This window comes from Phoca vitulina, unplaced genomic scaffold (genome assembly GCF_004348235.1).
Source record: "Phoca vitulina isolate PV1807 unplaced genomic scaffold, GSC_HSeal_1.0 scaffold7, whole genome shotgun sequence".
NCBI classification, from domain to species: Eukaryota; Metazoa; Chordata; class Mammalia; order Carnivora; family Phocidae; genus Phoca; species Phoca vitulina.
Window position 1 is genome coordinate 32,964,659 of NW_022589710.1, and position 18,630 is coordinate 32,983,288.

The 18,630-nt window shown below is 36.8% G+C and overlaps 1 protein-coding gene across 1 annotated transcript in view; it reads right to left on the bottom strand.

Annotated features, from left to right (window-relative positions):
• The window catches only part of CUNH14orf39 (chromosome unknown C14orf39 homolog), a 63,566-nt gene extending 45,189 nt beyond the window's left edge, over window positions 1-18,377 (bottom strand). Inside the window, exons 1-4 of the mRNA XM_032404609.1 lie at window positions 18,329-18,377; window positions 18,182-18,238; window positions 15,598-15,724; window positions 10,961-11,050 (exon numbers count right to left, since the gene is read on the bottom strand). Of these exons, the coding sequence (XP_032260500.1) occupies window positions 10,961-11,050; window positions 15,598-15,724; window positions 18,182-18,238; window positions 18,329-18,377 (323 nt within the window). The remainder of the gene's footprint in view (window positions 1-10,960; window positions 11,051-15,597; window positions 15,725-18,181; window positions 18,239-18,328) is intronic.
• Between the last annotated feature and the right edge of the window lie 253 nt (window positions 18,378-18,630).

Genomic DNA, 18,630 nt, shown 5'->3' on the forward strand with positions numbered 1-18,630 from the left:
TGCCCAACTCTTGATTTCAGTTCAGGTCATGATCTCGGGGTTGTGGGATCAAGCCGTACATTGGGCTCCATGCTTGGCATGGAGTCTGCCTAAGATTTTCTTCCTCTCCCTCTGCCCATCTACTCTCATGCTCACACCCTATCTCTTTCTCTAAAATAAATAAATACATCTTCTAAAAAAAATAATTACTTTAAACATAAATAGACTAAATTCAAAAGATACAGAGCTGAATGGATTTAAAAAACAGGATCCAACAATATGCCACCTACAAGAAACTCACTTTAGCTTTAAGGACACACAAAGGCTGAAAGTGAAGAGATGGAAAAAGATATTTCATGCAATTGATAACCAAAAGAGAGAAAAAGTGGCTATACTTATGCCAGACAAAATAGACATTCAGTCAAAATCAGTCAGAAAAGACAAAGAAAAAACAAAGAAAAGTCTCTATACAATGATAAAAAGGTCAACTCACCAAGAAGATATAATAATTGCAAATATATGCACAACCCAACACTAAACCACCTGAAGCAAATATTAACATAACCGAAGGGAGAAAGAGCAATACTGGTAGAGGACTTGAATACCTCACTTTCAACACTGGAAAGATTATCCAGACAGAAATTAATAAGGAAACAGCACACCTGAATAACATTGTAGATGAAATGGACCTAACAGCGTTATACAGAACATTCAATCTAACATTCCATCTAACAACACAAGAACATACATTCCTCTTAAGTACACATGGAATATTCTCCAGTAGAGATCATATCTTGAGCCACAAAGCCACCTTAATAAACTTAAGAAGACTGAAATTATATCAAGGGTCTTTTTCTGGCCACAATGATATAGAACTAGAAATCAACAGCAGAAGGAAAATGAAAAATTCACAAATATGTGGAAATTAATCAACACACTCCTGAACAACACTGGGTCAAAGAAGAAATCAAAAGTATCTTGAGTGCCTGGGTGGCTCAGTCACTAAGCATCTGCCTTCGGCTCAGGTCATGATCCCAGGGTCCTGGGATCAAGCCCCACATTGGGCTCCCTGCTCTGCGGGAAGCCTGCTTCTCCCTCTCCCACTCCCCCTACTTGTGTTCCCTCTCTCACTGTGTCTCTTTCTGTCAAATAAATAAATAAAATCTTAAAAAAAAAAGTATGTTGAGACAAATGAAAATGAAAACACAATATACCAAAATCTAGGGGATGCAGCAAAAGTTGTTTTTAAAGGGAAATTTATAGCAATAAATGCCTACATTAAGAAAAAAGAAAGACCTCAAATAAGCAAACTAACTTTATACCTCAAGGAATTAGAAAAGGAAGAACAATCTAAGCCTGAAGTCGGCAGAAGGAAGCAAATAAGAAAGATTAGAACAGAAATAAATAAAATAGAGAAAAGGAAGACAATGGAAAAAAATCAGTGAAACAAAGAGTTGGTTTTTTGAAAAGATTAAAATATTTTGCAAACCCTCAGCTAGACCAACCAAGAAAAAAAGAGAGAGGAACTCAAACAGGCAAAATTATAAATGAAAGAGAAGATATTATACCATAGAAATACAAACCATACAACTGACACCATAGAAATACAAAAAGATCATAAGAGGCTATACCATGAACAATTATAAGACAAACAATAAGATAACCCAGAAGAAATTGATAAATTTCTAGAAACATACAACCTACCAAGACTCAATCATGAAGAAACAGAAAAACTGAACAGATCAATTATTAGCAAGGAGATTTGAAGTAGTAGTAACCAAAAACCTCCCAACAAAGAAAAGCCCAGGATAAGATGGTCTCATTGATGAGTTGTACCAAACATTTAAAGAATTAATACCAATACTTCTCAAACTCTTCCAAAAAGCTGAAGAGGAGGCAACACGCTCCAACTCATTTTATGAAGCCAGCATTACACTGATACCAAAGCCAGATGAGAACACTACAAGAAAAGAAAACTACAGGCCAATATTCCTGAGGAATATAGATGGAAAAATTCTCAACAAAACACTAGCAAACCAAACTCAACAGCACATTAAAAGGATCATACACAATGACCAAGTAGGATTTATCCATGGGTTGCAAGAATGGCTCAACATACACAAGTCAATAAACATGTTATTCCACATTAATAAAGGATAAAAATCATATGATCCACTCAATAGATGCAGAAAAAGCATCTGGCAAAACTCAACACCCATTCATGAGAAAAACTCTCAACAATTGGGTATAAAAGGAACATACCTCAACATAATAAAGGCCATGTATGACAAGTCCATAACTAACATCACAGTCAATATTGAAGAGCTAAATGCTTTTCCTTCAAAATCAGCAATAAGACTAGGATGCCACTCTCACCACTCCTAATCAATGTAGTACTGGAAATCTTAGCTAGAGCAAGTATGCAAGAAAAGGAAATAAAGTCATCCAAATAGGAAAGAAGTAAAATGGTCGGAGGGGGGAAAGATGGCGGAGGAGTAGGGGAACCTACTTCAACTGGTCCCCGGAATTGAGCTGGATATCCACCAGACCACTCTTGAGCACCCACGAAACCAGCCTGAGATGTAAGAAGATCTGGATCTCTACAAACAGAATATTGTAGGTGGTTGGTTTTGAGGTACGAAGCGGGGAGCCGTGATTCTGCGGGCAGATATCGGAGGATAAACGGCAGCGGGAGGGTGCCTGGCTGTGGGGATCCTACACCGCCGGTGAGCGACAGCGTCAAGTGCTGCGGACAGGCACAGACTCGCAGACCCGCAGCAGCGGGGAAAGGACTTTAGGGCAGCCCCTGGGGTGGAATCCTGGAGCGGCAGGGTCGCACCTGCGCGAACTGGGAGCGGCTGGCGGTTTTAGAAGCACAAAGGGCAGAGACGTGCCCCGACCTGAAGGCAGGACTGGGAGCGCTGCGGAGGGGCGCACAACCCAGGACGCTGCAGTTTATAGCAGCACAGACAGAAACGGAGACAGTGTGGCCTGGAGAGCTCACTGAAGAACAGACTGTGATCTCTCTGCTCTGAGGCAGAGGGTTGGAAACGGTCTCTTCTGCTCTGACTCGCGGGAGAGACGCGGAAAGCCGCCAGGGAAAGCCACCAGAGAACAAAAGCCCCAAAAACTGATTCCCGCTGAGCCCATCCCCCGCCACAGGGGCACAGGGCAACTCCGCCCTAACAGGGTTGCCTGAGTAACAGCTCGGCAGGCCCCTCCCGCAGAAGACAGGCTGGGAAAACAAGAGGCCAGCAACCCTAAGGTCCCAAGAAAACAGGTGCATCTTGCTTGGGTTCTGGTCAATAATTTGGACTCTATACATTCCCTCAAACACCCATCAACAGAATGACTAGGAGGAGGAGCCCCCAAAACAGAAAAGACTCAGAGATTATAACTTACGCTGTAGATTTACAAATGGATGCAGATATAACCAAGATGTCGGAGATGGAATTCAGGCTAGCAATTGTGAAGACAATGGCTAGAATGGAGAAATCAATTAATGGCAACATAGAGTCTCTAAGGGCAGAAATAAAAGGTGAATTGGCAGAACTTAAAAATGGTATCAATGAGATCCAATCCAATCTAGATAATCTAACAGCTAGGGTAACTGAGGCAGAAGAGAGAATAAGCGACCTGGAAGACAATTAATAGATAAAAAGGGAAAAGAGGAGGCCAGGGAAAAACAACTCCAAATCCATGAAAACAGAATCAGAGAAATAAGTGACACCATGAAGCGTTCCAATGTCAGAATAATTGAAATCCTGGAGGGAGTGGAGAGAGAGGACTAGAAGATGTATTTGAGCAAATCGTAGCTGAGAACTTCCCTAATCTGGGGAATGAAACAAACATTCGTGTCCTAGAGGCAGAGAGGACCCCTCCCAAGATCAAGGAAAACAGGCCAACACCCCGGCATGTAATAAATAGTAAAACTCGCAAATCTTAGAACCAAGGAAACCATCTTAAGGGCAGTTAGGGGGAAGAGATTCCTTACGTACAGAGGGAGGAACATCAGAATAACGTCAGACCTATCCACAGAGACCTGGCAAGCCAGAGAGGCCTGGCAAGACATATTCAGGGTACTAAATGAGAAGAACATGCAGCCAAGAATACTTTATCCGGCAAGACTGTCATTTAGAATGGATGGAGAGATGCAGAGCTTCCACAACTGGCAGAAGCTCAAAGAATATGTAACCACTAGGCTGGCCCTGCAAGAAATATTAAGGGGGGGTTCTATAAAAGGAGAAGGACCCCAAAAGTGATATACAACAGAAATTTACAGGGACAATCTATAAAAACAAGGTCTTCACAGGCAACATGATGACAATTAATTCGTATCTTTCAATAATCACTCCCAATGTGGATGGCCTAAACGCTCCCATAAAACAGCACAGGGTTGCAGATTGGATAAAAAGACAGTACCCATCCATATGCTATCTACAAGAGACTCATTTTGAACCTAAAGATACATCCAGACTGAAAGTGAAGGGATGGAGATCCATCTTCCATGCCAGCGGACCTCAAAAGAAAGCTGGGGTAGCAATTCTTATATCAGACAAATTAGATTTTAAACTAAAGTCTGTAATTAGAGACACAGAAGGACACTGTATCATTCTTAAAGAGTCTATCCAACAAGAAGATCTAATAATTGTAAATATCTATGCCCCCAACATGGGAGCAGCCATCTACATAAGCCAACTGTTAACCAAAATAAAGAGTCATATTGATAACAATACGTTAATTGTAGAAGACCTCAATACTCCACTCTCAGCAATGGACAGATCATCTAAGCAGAAAATCAACAAGGAAACAAGAGCTTTGAATGATACATTGGACCAGATGGACCTCATAGATATTTACAGAACATTCCACCCTAAAACAACAGAATACTCATTCTTCTCAAGCGCACATGGAACTTTCTCCAGAATAGACCACATACTGGGTCACAAATCAGGTCTCAACCGATACCAAAAGATTGAGATTATTCCCTGCATATTTTCAGACCACAGTGCTCTAAAACTGGAACTCAATGACAAGAAAAAATTTGGCAGAAATTCAAACACTTGGAAGCTAAAGACCACTCTGCTCAAGAATGTTTGGGTCAACCAGGAAATCAAAGAACTTAAACAATTCATGGAAACTAATGAGAACGAAAACACATCGGTCCAAAACCTATGGGATACTGCAAAGGCAGTCCTAAGAGGGAAATACATAGCCATCCAAGCCTCACTCAAAAAAATAGAAAAATTCCGAATTCATCAACTAACTCTACACCTTAAAGAACTAGAGAAAAAGCAACAAACGACGCCTAAGCCACGCATTAGAAGAGAAATAATTAAAATTAGAGCAGAAATCAATGAATTAGAAACCAGAAACACAGTAGATCAGATCAACAAAACTAGAAGTTGGTTCTTTGAAAGAATTAATAAGATCGATAAACCACTGGCCGGACTTATCCAAAAGAAAAGAGAAAGGACCCAAATTAATAAAATTATGAATGAAAGGGGAGAGATCATGACTAACGCCAAGGAAATAGAAACAATTCTTAGAAATTCTTATCAACAACTATATGCCAATAAACTGAGCAATCTGGATGAAATGGAGGCCTTCCTGGAAACCTATAAGCTTCCAAGACTGAAACAGGAAGAAATTGACAACCTGAATAGGCCAATAACCAGTAACGAGATTGAAGCAGTGATTGAAAACCTCCCAAAAAACAAGAGTCCAGGGCCTGATGGATTCCCTGGGGAATTCTACCAAACATTCAAAGAAGAAATAATACCTATTCTACTGAAGCTGTTTCAAAAAATAGAAACAGAAGGAAAACTTCCAAACTCATTCTATGAGGCCAGCATTACCTTAATCCCCAAACCAGGCAAAGACCCCATCAAATAGGAGAATTTCAGACTGATATCCCTGATGAATATGGATTCCAAAATCCTCAACAAAATCCTAGCTAATAGGATCCAACAGTACATTAAAAGGATCATCCACCACGACCAAGTGGATTTATCCCCAGGATGCAAGGGTGGTTCAACATTCGCAAATCAATCAATGTGATAGAACACATTAATAAGAGGAGGGAGAAGAACCATATGGTCCTCTCAATTGATGCAGAAAAAGCATTTGACAAAATACATCCTTTCCTGATTAAAACTCTCCAGAGTATAGGATAGAGGGAACATTCCTCAAGTTCATAAAATCCATCTATGAAAAACACACAGCGAATATTATCCTCAATGGGGAAAAGCTGAGAGCCTTTCCCTTAAGATCAGGAACATGTCAAGGATGCCCACTCTCACCACTGTTGTTCAACATAGTACTAGAGGTCCTAGCAACAGCAATCAGACAACAAAAAGAAATAAAAGGTATTCAAATTGGCAAAGAAGAAGTCAAACTCTCTTTTCGCAGATGACATGATACTTTATGTGGAAAACCCAAAAGACTCCACTCCCAAATTACTAGAACTCATACAGCAATTCAGTAATGTGGCAGGATACAAAATCAATGCACAGAAATCAGTTGCTTTCTTATACACTAACAATGCAACCGTAGAAAGAGAAATTAGAGAAAAGATTCCATTTACAATAGCACCAAAAACCATAAGATACCTCGGAATAAACCTAACCAAAGAGGTAAAGGATCTATAATCTAGGAACTACAAAACACTCATGAAAGAAATTGAAGAAGACACAAAAAGATGGAAAAATATTCCATGCTCATGGATCGGAAGAATAAACATTGTTAAAATGTTTATGCTACCCAGAGCAATCTATACCTTCAATGCCATCCCGATCAAAATTCCAATGACATTTTTCAAAGTGCTGGAACAAACAATCCTAAAATTTGTATGGAATCAGAAAAGACCCCAAATCGCCAAGGAAGTCTTGAAAAAGAAAAACAAAGCTGGGGGCATCACGTTGCCCGATTTCAAGCTATATTACAAAGCTGTGATCACCAAGACAGCATGGTACTGGCACAAAAACAGACGTATAGACCAATGGACCAGAATAGAGAACCCAGGCATGGACCCTCAACTCTATGGTCAAATAATCTTTGACAAGGCAGGAAAAAACATGCAATGGAAAAAAGACAGTCTCTTCAATAAATGGTGCTGGGAAAATTGGACAGCCACATGCAGAAGAATGAAACTCGACCATTCTCTAACACCATTCACAAAGATAAACTCAAAGTGGATGAAAGACCTCAATGTGAGACAGGAATCCATCAAAACCCTAGAGGAGAACATAGGCAGTAACCTCTTTGACATCGCCCACAGCAACTTCTTTCAAGATACATCTCCAAAAGCTAGTGAAACAAAAGCAAAAATGAACTTTTGGGACTTCATCAAGATAAAAAGCTTCTGCACAGCAAAGGAAACAGTCAACAAAACAAAGAGGCAACCCACGGAATGGGAGAAGATATTTGCAAATGACACTACAGATAAAGGGCTGGTATCCAAGATCTAAAAAGAACTTCTCAAACTCAACACCCAAAAAACAAATAATCAAGTCAAAAAGTGGGCCGAAGATATGAAAAGACACTTCTCTGAAGAAGACATACAAATGGCTAACAGACACATGAAAAAATGTTCATCATCATTAGCCATCAGGGAAATTCAAATCAAAACCACATTGAGATACCACCTCACACCAGTTAGAATGGAAAAAATGGACAAGGAAAGAAACAACAAATGTTGGAGAGGTTGTGGAGAAAGGGGAACCCTCTTACACTGTTGGTGAGAATGCAAGTTGGTATAGCCACTTTGGAAAACAGTGTGGAGGTGCCTCAAAAATTTAAAAATAGAGCTACCCTATGACCCAGCAATTGCACTACTGGGTATTTACCCCAAAGACACAGATGTAGCGAAAAGAAGGGCCATATGCACCCCAATGTTCATAGCAGCAATGTCTGCAATAGCCAAACTGGGGAAAGAGCTGAGATGCCCTTCAACAGATGAATGGATAAAGAAGATGTGGTCCATATATACAATGGAATATCACTCAGCCATCAGAAAAGATGAATACCCAACTTTTACATCAACATGGATGGGACTGGAGGAGATTATGCTAAGTGAAATAAGTCAAGCAGAGAAAGTCAATTATCATATGGTTTCACTTATTTGTGGAACATAAGGAATAGCATGGAGGATATTAGGAGAAGGAAGGGAAAAATGAGAAGGGGGAATTGGAGGGAGAGATGAACCATGAGAGACTCTGGACTCTGAGAAACAAACAGGGTTTTAGAGGGGAGGGGGGAGGGGGGATTGGTTAGCCCGGTGATGGGTATTAAGGAGGGCACGTACTGCATGGAGCACTGGGTGTTATACGAAAACAATGGATCATGGATCACCACATCAAAAACCAATGATGTATTGTATGGTGACTAACATAACATAATAAAATTAAAAAAAAAAAAAAGAAGTAAAATGGTCTCTGTTTGCAAAATGACATGATCTTATCCACAAAAAACTCTAAGACTCCACCCAAAAACTGTTAGAACTAATCAACAAATTCAGTGAAATTTCACACTACAAAATCAACATACAAAAATCAGTTGCATCTCTATATACTAACAATAAACTATCTGAAAAAGAAATAAAACAATCCCATTTACAATAGCATCAAAAACAATACAATACTTAGGAATAAATTAAACCAAGGAGGTGAAAGGTCCGCCCATTGAAAACTATAAGACATTGATCAAATAAACTGAAGAAAACATAAATAAATGGAAAGATATTCTGCACTCATGGATCAGAAGAATTGTTATAATGTCCATACTACCCAAAGCCATCTTTGGATTCAATGCAATCCCTATCAAAATTCCAATAGCATTTTTCACAGAAATAGAAAAAACAACTCTAAAATTTGTATGGAACTTCAAAAGACCCCCAAATAGCCAAAGCAATCTCAAGAAAGAACAAAACTGGAAGCATCACACTCCCTGATTTCAAACTATGCTACAAAGATATAGCAATCGGGCACCTGGGTGGCTCAGATGGTTAAGCGTCTGCCTTCAGCTCAGGTCATGATCCCAGAGTCCTGGGATCGAGTCCCGCATCAGGCTCCCTGCTCCTTGGGAGCCTGCTTCTCCCTCTGCCTCTCTCTCTCTCTCTCTCTCTCTCTCTCTGTCATGAATAAATAAATAAAATCTTTTAAAAAAAAAAAAGATATAGCAATCAAAACACTATCATACTGGCATAAAAACAACACACAGACCAATGGAACAGAATCAAGAGCTCACAAATAAACCATGTATATACAGTCAATTAATATTTGCAAAAGGAGGGGCACCTGGGTAGCTCAGTCGTTTAAGACTCTGCCTTCAGCTCAGGTCATGATATCAGGATCCTGGGATCGAGCCCTGCATTGGGCTCCCTGCTTAGTGGGGAGTCTGCTTCTCCCTCTCACTCTCCCTCTGTTCTCTCCCCCCCATTCTCTCTATATCAAATAAATAAAATCTTTAAAAAAATAGTTGGAAAGGAGCCAAGAATACTCAATGCAGAAAGGATAGTCTCTTCAATAAGTGGTGCTGGGAAAACTGGATATCCGCATGTGAAAGAATGAAATTGGACCCCTACCTTATGCTACTCACAAAAATTAACTCAAAATGGATTAAAGACTTAAATGTAATACTTGAAACCATAAAACTCTTAGGAGAAAACATAGGGGAAGAGCTCCTTGATATTGGTCTTTGCAACAAAATTTTTTGGATATAATACCCAAATCACAAGCAACAAAAGCAAAAATAAATGAGACCACACTGACCTAAAAAAGCTTCTGCACAGAAAAAAAAATTAACAAAATGTAGAGGCAATCTGTAGAATGGAAGAAAATATCTGCAAACCATATATCCAATAAGGGGTTAATATTCAAAGTATATAAGTGACTCATACAACTGAATAGCAAAAAGGCTAATAATTCATGTTAAAAATGGGCAGAGGAGCTGAACATTTTTCCAAAAACATACAAATGACCAAAAAGTTCATGAAAAGATGCTCAACATCACTAATCATCAGGGAAACACAAATCAAAACCACAATGAGATATCACCTTACACCCGTCAGGATAGCTAGTATCAAAAAGACAAGACATAACAATTACTGGTAAGGATGTGGAGAAAAAGCAACCCTTGTGCACTACTGGTGGGAATGTAAATTGGTACATCAATTATTCTTCAGTAATAATTTTTTTAAATGTACATATAGGGGCATCTGCCTGGGCCAGTCAGTAGAGCATGTGACTCAATTTCAGGGTCATAAGTTTGAGCCCCACATTGGGCATTGAGTTTCAACACTTTAAAAAATAATTTAAAAAAATGTGGGGAGCCTGCTTCTCCCTCTGCCTGCCGCTCCCCCTGCTTGTGCTCGCTCGTGCGCACTCTCTCTCCCTCTGTCTCTCTCTCTCTGGCAAGTAAATAAATACCTTAAAAAAACCAAAAACCAAAAAACAAAAAACAAAGTCTCTCACCTTGTTCCATTATATTCACTAATTACATTTAGTCCTCCAAACAAGGTTATTTTACACATGATAAAATAAATCCATACAATGGGTTTCTCCATTAGAATATAACACCCAGTACCATTAGCTCTCTGAAAATGAGAAGTTCCACATAAAATCCCCTTCAAAAAGTCAATACTCCAAATTTTTCATAAGCTAATTCTATAGCTACCTATTCCCCCAGATATTTACCTATAACAATTCAATTATAAAGACCATTAATTGAAGCACTCTGCTATTAACAATTCCTACTGATAAATTGTTTCTATCTAAGGACATATCTAAATAATCCAGGGTGGTAGAGCTTTATAACAGATAGGGAGGCTTCCAATGGCACCCAAAGAGTCCAAAGCACTGGATTTACTTTAAAAACAAAAACAAAAAACTCTCCCAATGTACAAAGTTTCTGCATTTTTCAAGTAATATTTTTACGAAGCATACTAAATTATATAACTGATAAATTAATATGTGTACTGTACTTGTCTTTTTCAATAGTTTCTTGATAAATAGTAAATTGGTCCTGCATATAGTCTTCATGCTTATGAAAAACATCACATGTTGGCTTCCAGCTATGGAAAAAAAACATTGTAATTAGAATCTCAGAATAATAAATTGTAAGAGATAATAAAAATGAATTTAACTATTTAAAGATAAATGAATCTTTCTCTTCCTGGAGAAAACGAGCCTATATCAAGAAAATATTCCCACCTCCCATCACCACCACTACCACCATTCAGGCAATCATACATATACTCAAATATCAATATCCATTAATTTTTACATAAAACCTACTGTGGAACCATGACTAAGGAAAGAGCAAATGTTACATGGCTGGACTGTGTATTGCTATGGCATTTCTAGAATATACTGTGCAACACTCCAACATCAGGCTTCCTTCTCATCATACTTCTAAGATCTTGGCTAACAAATTCTTTTGGAGTAAGGATTCAAAGAACTAGAATAAAGGCTAAAAAGAGGCTTTTTCTCCTTTGAAACTTAGAAAGTTGGGTCTCTATACCCTCTGAACTAGAAACAAAGAAACTAGGCCAAAAGAGTTATAAAATCAGATAGTAAGAATAAAATGAATAGTCATAATATTTTTTGTTTTATTACAAGACTTGAAAAATGTTACCAAATGTGAAAAATCTAAAATTTGCATCCACCATGTCAGCTTCCATTCTAAGTGTTGTTCAACTATTTCCTCTAGCTCTTTTTTTGAATCTTTAAATATTATTTTCAGATTCAAAAATTCACATGCCCACTTCGGAAGCAAAGAAAAGTATATGTAAGGAAATGACTATCATCCATATTCTCAACACTGAATAATAACTACTATTATTGTTTTAATAAACTATTTCCAGATTTTATGATAAGTATATATTTAACATCTTTTTTTAAAGGTTTATTTATTTGAGGGAGAGAGAGAGTGGGGGAAGAGGCAGATGGAGAGAGAATCTTAAGCGGACTCAGGGCTGAGTGAGGAGCCTTATGCAGGGCTCCATCTTACCACCCTGAGCTGAAACCAAGAGCTGGATGCTTAACTGACTACACCCCACAGATACCCCTATATTTAACATCTTTGAGATCATATTCACATATATAACAATGTATCCTCTTTTATCATCTCCTTTTAAATTATACACATTTTCCTTGTCACTAACAATTCATTGTAAAGGTTTTAATAAATACATCATATTCCATAATTTATCTAACCATTCCCATATTGTTGGCCATTTTTGCTTAATCTAAGTTTTTCTATTGTAAATAGAACTTTTACATAAATATTTGTCTGAATTGCTAATCATTTCCTTAGAAAACGTTCCCCAAAATGGAACTGTAAGGTCAAAGGTTATACATACACATATGCTGAGTATTTTTAAAATTCTGTAAGAAAACATTTTCACTAAAAAGCTTTTCCTGCAAGCATTTTGATGTATATACTCCTAAATTATTTCTAAGTATATGTAAATAGACAATTACTAAATTGGGTTCATACTATGAATGTTGTTTTATTGCTTTTTTCATTTTGGAATATACATCTTTCCATGTCAATAGAAAGCTAACATCTTTCCATGTCAATAAACATACACTTATAATTTTATTGGTCACCTACTCTTCATTCATATGCCTATACCAAAATTCATTTAACCCATCACCTAATGTTCTTTTTAATGTTTTCCTATCATAAAAAAGGTTGAAATAACTTATTGTACATTACATCTTTGAGAAAATGCCTAATTATTTCCTTATGAAAAATTCTCAGAAATGGAAACTTTTAATCAAAAGTCATGCTTATTTCTAAAGCTTTTTAAAAAATATACTGATGTGTCATCCAAAAGTTTTATACCAGCATACATGACTATAGTGTACAAGATAAATGATTTTCTTATTCCCTGGCCAACACAGGATATTATCTTCCTTTAAATTTCTGTAAAACTTAAAGGCAAAAAAACAGCATTTTATTATTGCTTTAATTTGGATGTCTGATTACCAGTAAGACTGGGCATTTGTTCATATGTTTATCAAACATTTATTTCTTCATTTTGGTATTTACCTATTTATTTTCTTTGCCGATTTTTCTAATGGGGCTTTTGCTTATTAGTTTCCACAAGTACTTTATATTTTTATTATTTTTATTTTTGTTAAAGATTTTATTTATTTATTTGACAGAGAGAAAGAGAGCACAAGCAGGTGGAGCAGGCAGAGGGAGAGGGAGAAGCAGGCTGCCTACTGAGCAGAGAGCCTGATGCGGGCTCAATCCCAGGGCCCTGGGATCATGACCCGAGCAGAAGGTAGCCGCTTAACCAACTGAACCACCCAGGTGCCCCTACTTTATATTTTTAAAAATTAACCCTTACTTGACATTTTTCCTATCTTATCCTTTTGCCTTTTATATCATTTGGAGGCATTTTTCTTTTTTTTTTTTTATAATTTTTTTATTGTTATGTTAATCCCCATACATTACATCATTAGTTTTAGATATAGTGTTCCATGATTCACTGTTTGTGCATAACACCCAGTGCTCCATGCAGAACGTGCCCTCCTCAATACCCATCACCAGGCTAACCCATCCTCCCAACCCCCTCCCCTCTAGAACCCTCAGTTTGTTTTTCAGAGTCCATTGTCTCTCATGGTTCTTCTCCCCCTCCGATTTCCCCCCCTTCATTCTTCCCCTCCTGCTACATTCTTCTTCTTCTTTTTTTCTTTCTTAACATATATTGCATTATTTGTTTCAGAGGTACAGATCTGAGATTCAACAGTCTTGCACAATTCACAGCGCTTACCAGAACACATACCCTCCCCAGTGTCCATCACCCAGTCACCCCATCCCTCCCACCCCACCCCCCACTCCAGCAACCCTCAGTTTGTTTCCTGAGATTAAGAATTCCTCATATCATTTTTCTTTTTAACTTGTGTGTAGTCATATTTATCCATTGTTTCCTCTGTAGTTTCTACTTTTGGTGTACACTTACAAAGGCCTTCTACTCTCAAAGATTACATGGTTACTTATATTTCTTCTAGTACTTTATGAATTCATATCCCACATTTAAATCTCTTAACCAGTATGCTGAAATCATGAATTAGAGGTATATCACGGTATTAAGATCCTACTAACTGTCCTCGGAACCCAGCAGAGATTAAGCTTGAATGAAGTACAATACATCTTGGACAATGGTTCTAAGGGGAAACTACTTTCCCAGCACCCACTGCATCTAGTTGAAGGAAATCACTGGTAAAACCTCCTATAATAAAACTTAAATCAAAATAAAAGAGAAAGTTCAATAGTATGTGTTGTTATCAGATTGACAAATAATTTAAACAAAAATTTAAACATTATTTCAGTGTTGTCAAGGGTATGAGGAAACAGGAACTTTCATATACACTGTTGGTGGAAGTATGAATTTATATAATCTTTCTGCGGAGAGAAGTTTGAAATTATCTATCAAATGTTTAAATGTGCATACTCTTTGATCTAACAGTTGCACTTCTAGAAGCTCATTCTATAGCAACAGGTCCATAAATGTGGAAGGATACCTGTACATGTTGCTCATAAAAGGGAAAAACTAGAAACCTAAATGTCTATTAATAGGAGAATGGTTAAATAATTTAAGATACACCAATACTATAAAATCCCATGGAGTTGTTAATGAAATCTATACATAATCACTACATGTATAGTATCATTTACATAACATACTGTTAAATTTTTTAAAAACAGTAAATACAGTATGATCCCATTTTGTAAAAAGAAAAAATAGATATATAGATAGATGTACATAAAAGTTTATGTAATAGTGACATTGAATTTTTATTGAAAAATGTCTGAAAAGATAGAATAGTTAAAAATGATTACCTATAAGGAAGAGGATAAGGTTGAGGTAGAAACTGCAGGCAGGGAATAACTTTTTATACTACACATTTATATAATTTTTGAATTTTTATACTAGGTAGGCATTACTTTTATAAAGGGGGAAAAATTTTAAAAACGTTAAAATTCCGAATAAAAAATATTTTAAAACAAATAGGATTCTAAATTATAGTAGTTAATACAAAGACAATGGTCTACATAAAGTACAGAAAACTAATACATTTTATTTTTGTAATGTATAATAAAGTTCCACTACTAAGCCTTTGTTTCAAAATGTTTATGTCTTATAATAAACTTAACCACTAGGATCCAGAACCTGAAGCCATGCTGAAAGAATTCTTAACATATTGAATACATTAACTTTGAAAAGCAACTGATTTTAGGCTAGATTCCCCTAAAAAAAATAAGATCTTAAAAACTCAAAGATGGAAATTATTTCAAACGTATTTACCTAATAGGAATTTTATATACTGAGCCTATATTATTCAAAATTCTGTAGACTATTCAGATCTGAATTAGAGAGATTTTACAGCATTTCTATTTTTCTTTTGATCCTCCTATGATCCCTTTTTACCAAAGCATGTAGCAAAGCAAGTTAAGACCTGACTCATTCTTCTGCTAATAGAAAGCACTACTTTAAAGCAACAGTGTCTTCAATTATAAATACTATAAATTATAAATAACAGAAACCTTGAATAAAAAAATCTAGTGCCAATTACTGGAAGTTCATTTCTTTCAAATACTCACTTACTACAGTTGTCTTTGATCTCCTTACTATGTTTACAGTAATGACCAATTTCCTCATCTGTTGTATTTATAGTTTCATGTATCTTACAAATAGTCGCCTTGTTTTCTTTAATATCTTCAAAGCATTCTGGAAAGGAGAAATGTTTATTTTTAAGGTAGAAATCATAAATTCAAAATTAAAAAAACAGAGGATAAAGGGGTATGGCAATTTACCTAAAAGGAGGAGAATTAGAGAACTGAGAGGGAGTGAAGCTTGAGATGGGAAGGCCCTATACTAAAAAACACAGAACCAGAACCAGGCTTGCTCCTAGACCCAGAAGCAAAGGATTTGTGTTTGGGATGGGAGAAGTACACCTGAAACTAATATTATACTGTGTTAACTAACTGGAATTTAAATAAAAACTTAAAAAAAGAAAGAAAGAAAGAAATGTCCCTGTCCCTCATCTTTAACGTAAGAGGGCTAGCTAGATAAAGTGATATCTAGAATCAATGGCATCTTATGACAGTATGAGTTCATATAAACATTTAGTCATATATGATACTAACTTGTTTTGGTTTTGACAAATGTAAAATTTCTCTTCATCAATTCCATGTCAATTAATTATTAAATACACCTTTGACTCACTTATTTCTTTGTTACTAGTGAATAAATATAAGATAAAAATATAATTTAAATATTAAAATAAATTCTTATTTTATCTGCATTCTTTTTTGTTGCAGAAAGGTAACCAAATTCTATCTTTTCAGAACCATCAAGAAATTAATGGTTATATTTTATGATAGTTTTTATGTAGGATCTTAAAATACTGTATTTATGTAATTTGCTTTGCCATTTCCCTCATAATATCATTTTTCAGAATTATTCCTGAAAATGGACATCCATCAATCCTGGCCCCTGACTTTTGGTGATGTCTAAAAAGATTTTAAAAATTCACTCATGTGATCCAAAATCTATAAGGAACTTATCAAACTTAACACCCAAAACCCAAATAATCCAGTTAAAAAATGAGCAGAAGACACAAATAGACATTTTTCCAAAGAAGACATACAGATAACTAACAGACACATGAAAAGATGCTCTACATCACTAATCATCAGGGAAATACAAATCAAAACTACGCTGAGATATCACCTCACACCTGTCAGACTGGCTAAAATTAGCAACAGATGTTGGTGAGGATGTGGCGAAAGGGGAACATTCTTACACTGTTGGTGGGAATGTAAACTGGTTCAGCCACTCTGGAAAACAGTATGAGGTTCGTCAGAAAGTTAAAAATAGAACTACTCTGTGATCCAGCAATTGCACTACTAGGTATTACCCAAAGGATACAAAAATACTGATTGGAAGGGTGCCTGGGTGGCTCAGTTAAGCATCCAACTCTTGATTTGATCTCAGAGTGGTGAGATGGAGCCCTGGGTCAGGCTCTGTGCTGAATGAGGAGACTGCTTCGGCTTTCTCTCTCTCCCTCTGCGCCTCTCCCTACCACCCCTCAAGTGTGCTCTCTCTAAAAAAAAAATTGATTAGAAGGGGCACATGCACCCTGATGTTTACAGCAGCATTATCAACAACAGCCAAATTATGGAAAGAGCCCAAATGTCCATCCACAGATGAATGGATAAAGAAGATGTGGTGTAGGGGCACCTGGATGGTATAGTCAGTTGGGCATCTGACTCTTGGTTTCAGCTTGGGCCCTGATCTCCCTGTTGTGGGATCGAGCCCCCTCATCCCTCTAGGTGCTCAGCATGGAGTCTATTTGAGATTCTCTCTCCCTCTCCCTCTGACCCTCCCACTCATATTCTCTCTCTCTCAAATACATAAATAAATAAATCTTAAAAAAAAAAGGATGTGGTGCCTATCTACAATGGAATATTAGCCATAAAAAAGAATGAAATCTTGCCGTTTGCAATGACAAGGATGGAGCTAGAGAATATCATGCTAAGCAAAGTAAGTCAGTCAGAGAAAGACAAATACCATATGATTTCACTTATATGTGGAATTTAAGAAACAAAACTAATGAACATAGGGGGAAAAAGAGAGAGAGGCAAACCATAAAAGAGACTCTTAACAATAGAGAACAAACTGAGGCTTGCTGGGGGGGTAGAGGTATGAGGGGGATGGATTAAATGGGTGATGGATATTAAGGAAGGCACTTGTGATGAGCACCAGTGTTGTATGTAAGTGATGAATCACTAAATCCTACACCTGAAACTAATATTACACTGCATGTTGAATAAATGGAATTTAAATAAAAATTTGAAACTATAAAAAAGCATACATTTAAAATTTACTCGTTTGAAATAACCTGTTATTTGAGAAAAATAACGTTTCAACTGTGCTTAATTAAGGTGTTATATCTGCTTAAAGTAAAATTCTTCAACACAAAATAACTGAATGCTGAATACAGAAATGTATTACTGAAAAGCCATAGTTAGGGCAAACAGCTTAGTATTAGTCACTAGATAGAACTAGAATAAAAGTTATAATCCCAACTATAAGTTACCTGAACAAGGCAACTGCTTATTATCTTATATGCCATAAAAAAACTTAAAAGCTAGAATAATTTTATCACACAAAACGACTTACTATTAATTCGTTGAAGCATATCTTCTTTAGTACTTATATCTTGCTCATACTGGAAAACTAAAAAAAACAGTGACTGCATTTCATTGTTAAAATGTTAAATGATAATACAAATAGTTACCTATGTCTTTATTTTCATTCTATACCTACCAAATTCTAGCAAAAGTCTGTCCAAACTGACAAATAGGCTGTCATTCATCTTGGATACTATATTTAAAAAAAAAAAAAAATAGTAAGGAAGGATTTTCTGAAGTCATATGCAAAACAGCATATATTCGTTTGGTAACAACGTTTTTAACCAAGCATTATTACAGCAAAATGTGGGGGGGAGCAAGAACTGAGGGTCGGGACCCCGTCAGCCCAGTACCGGGCACAGCCCTAGTAAGGCCCCAATAAATACTTGCTGAATGTCGTTGCAGGACTGAAATATCTGGGGGGGCGGGGGGAGCCTT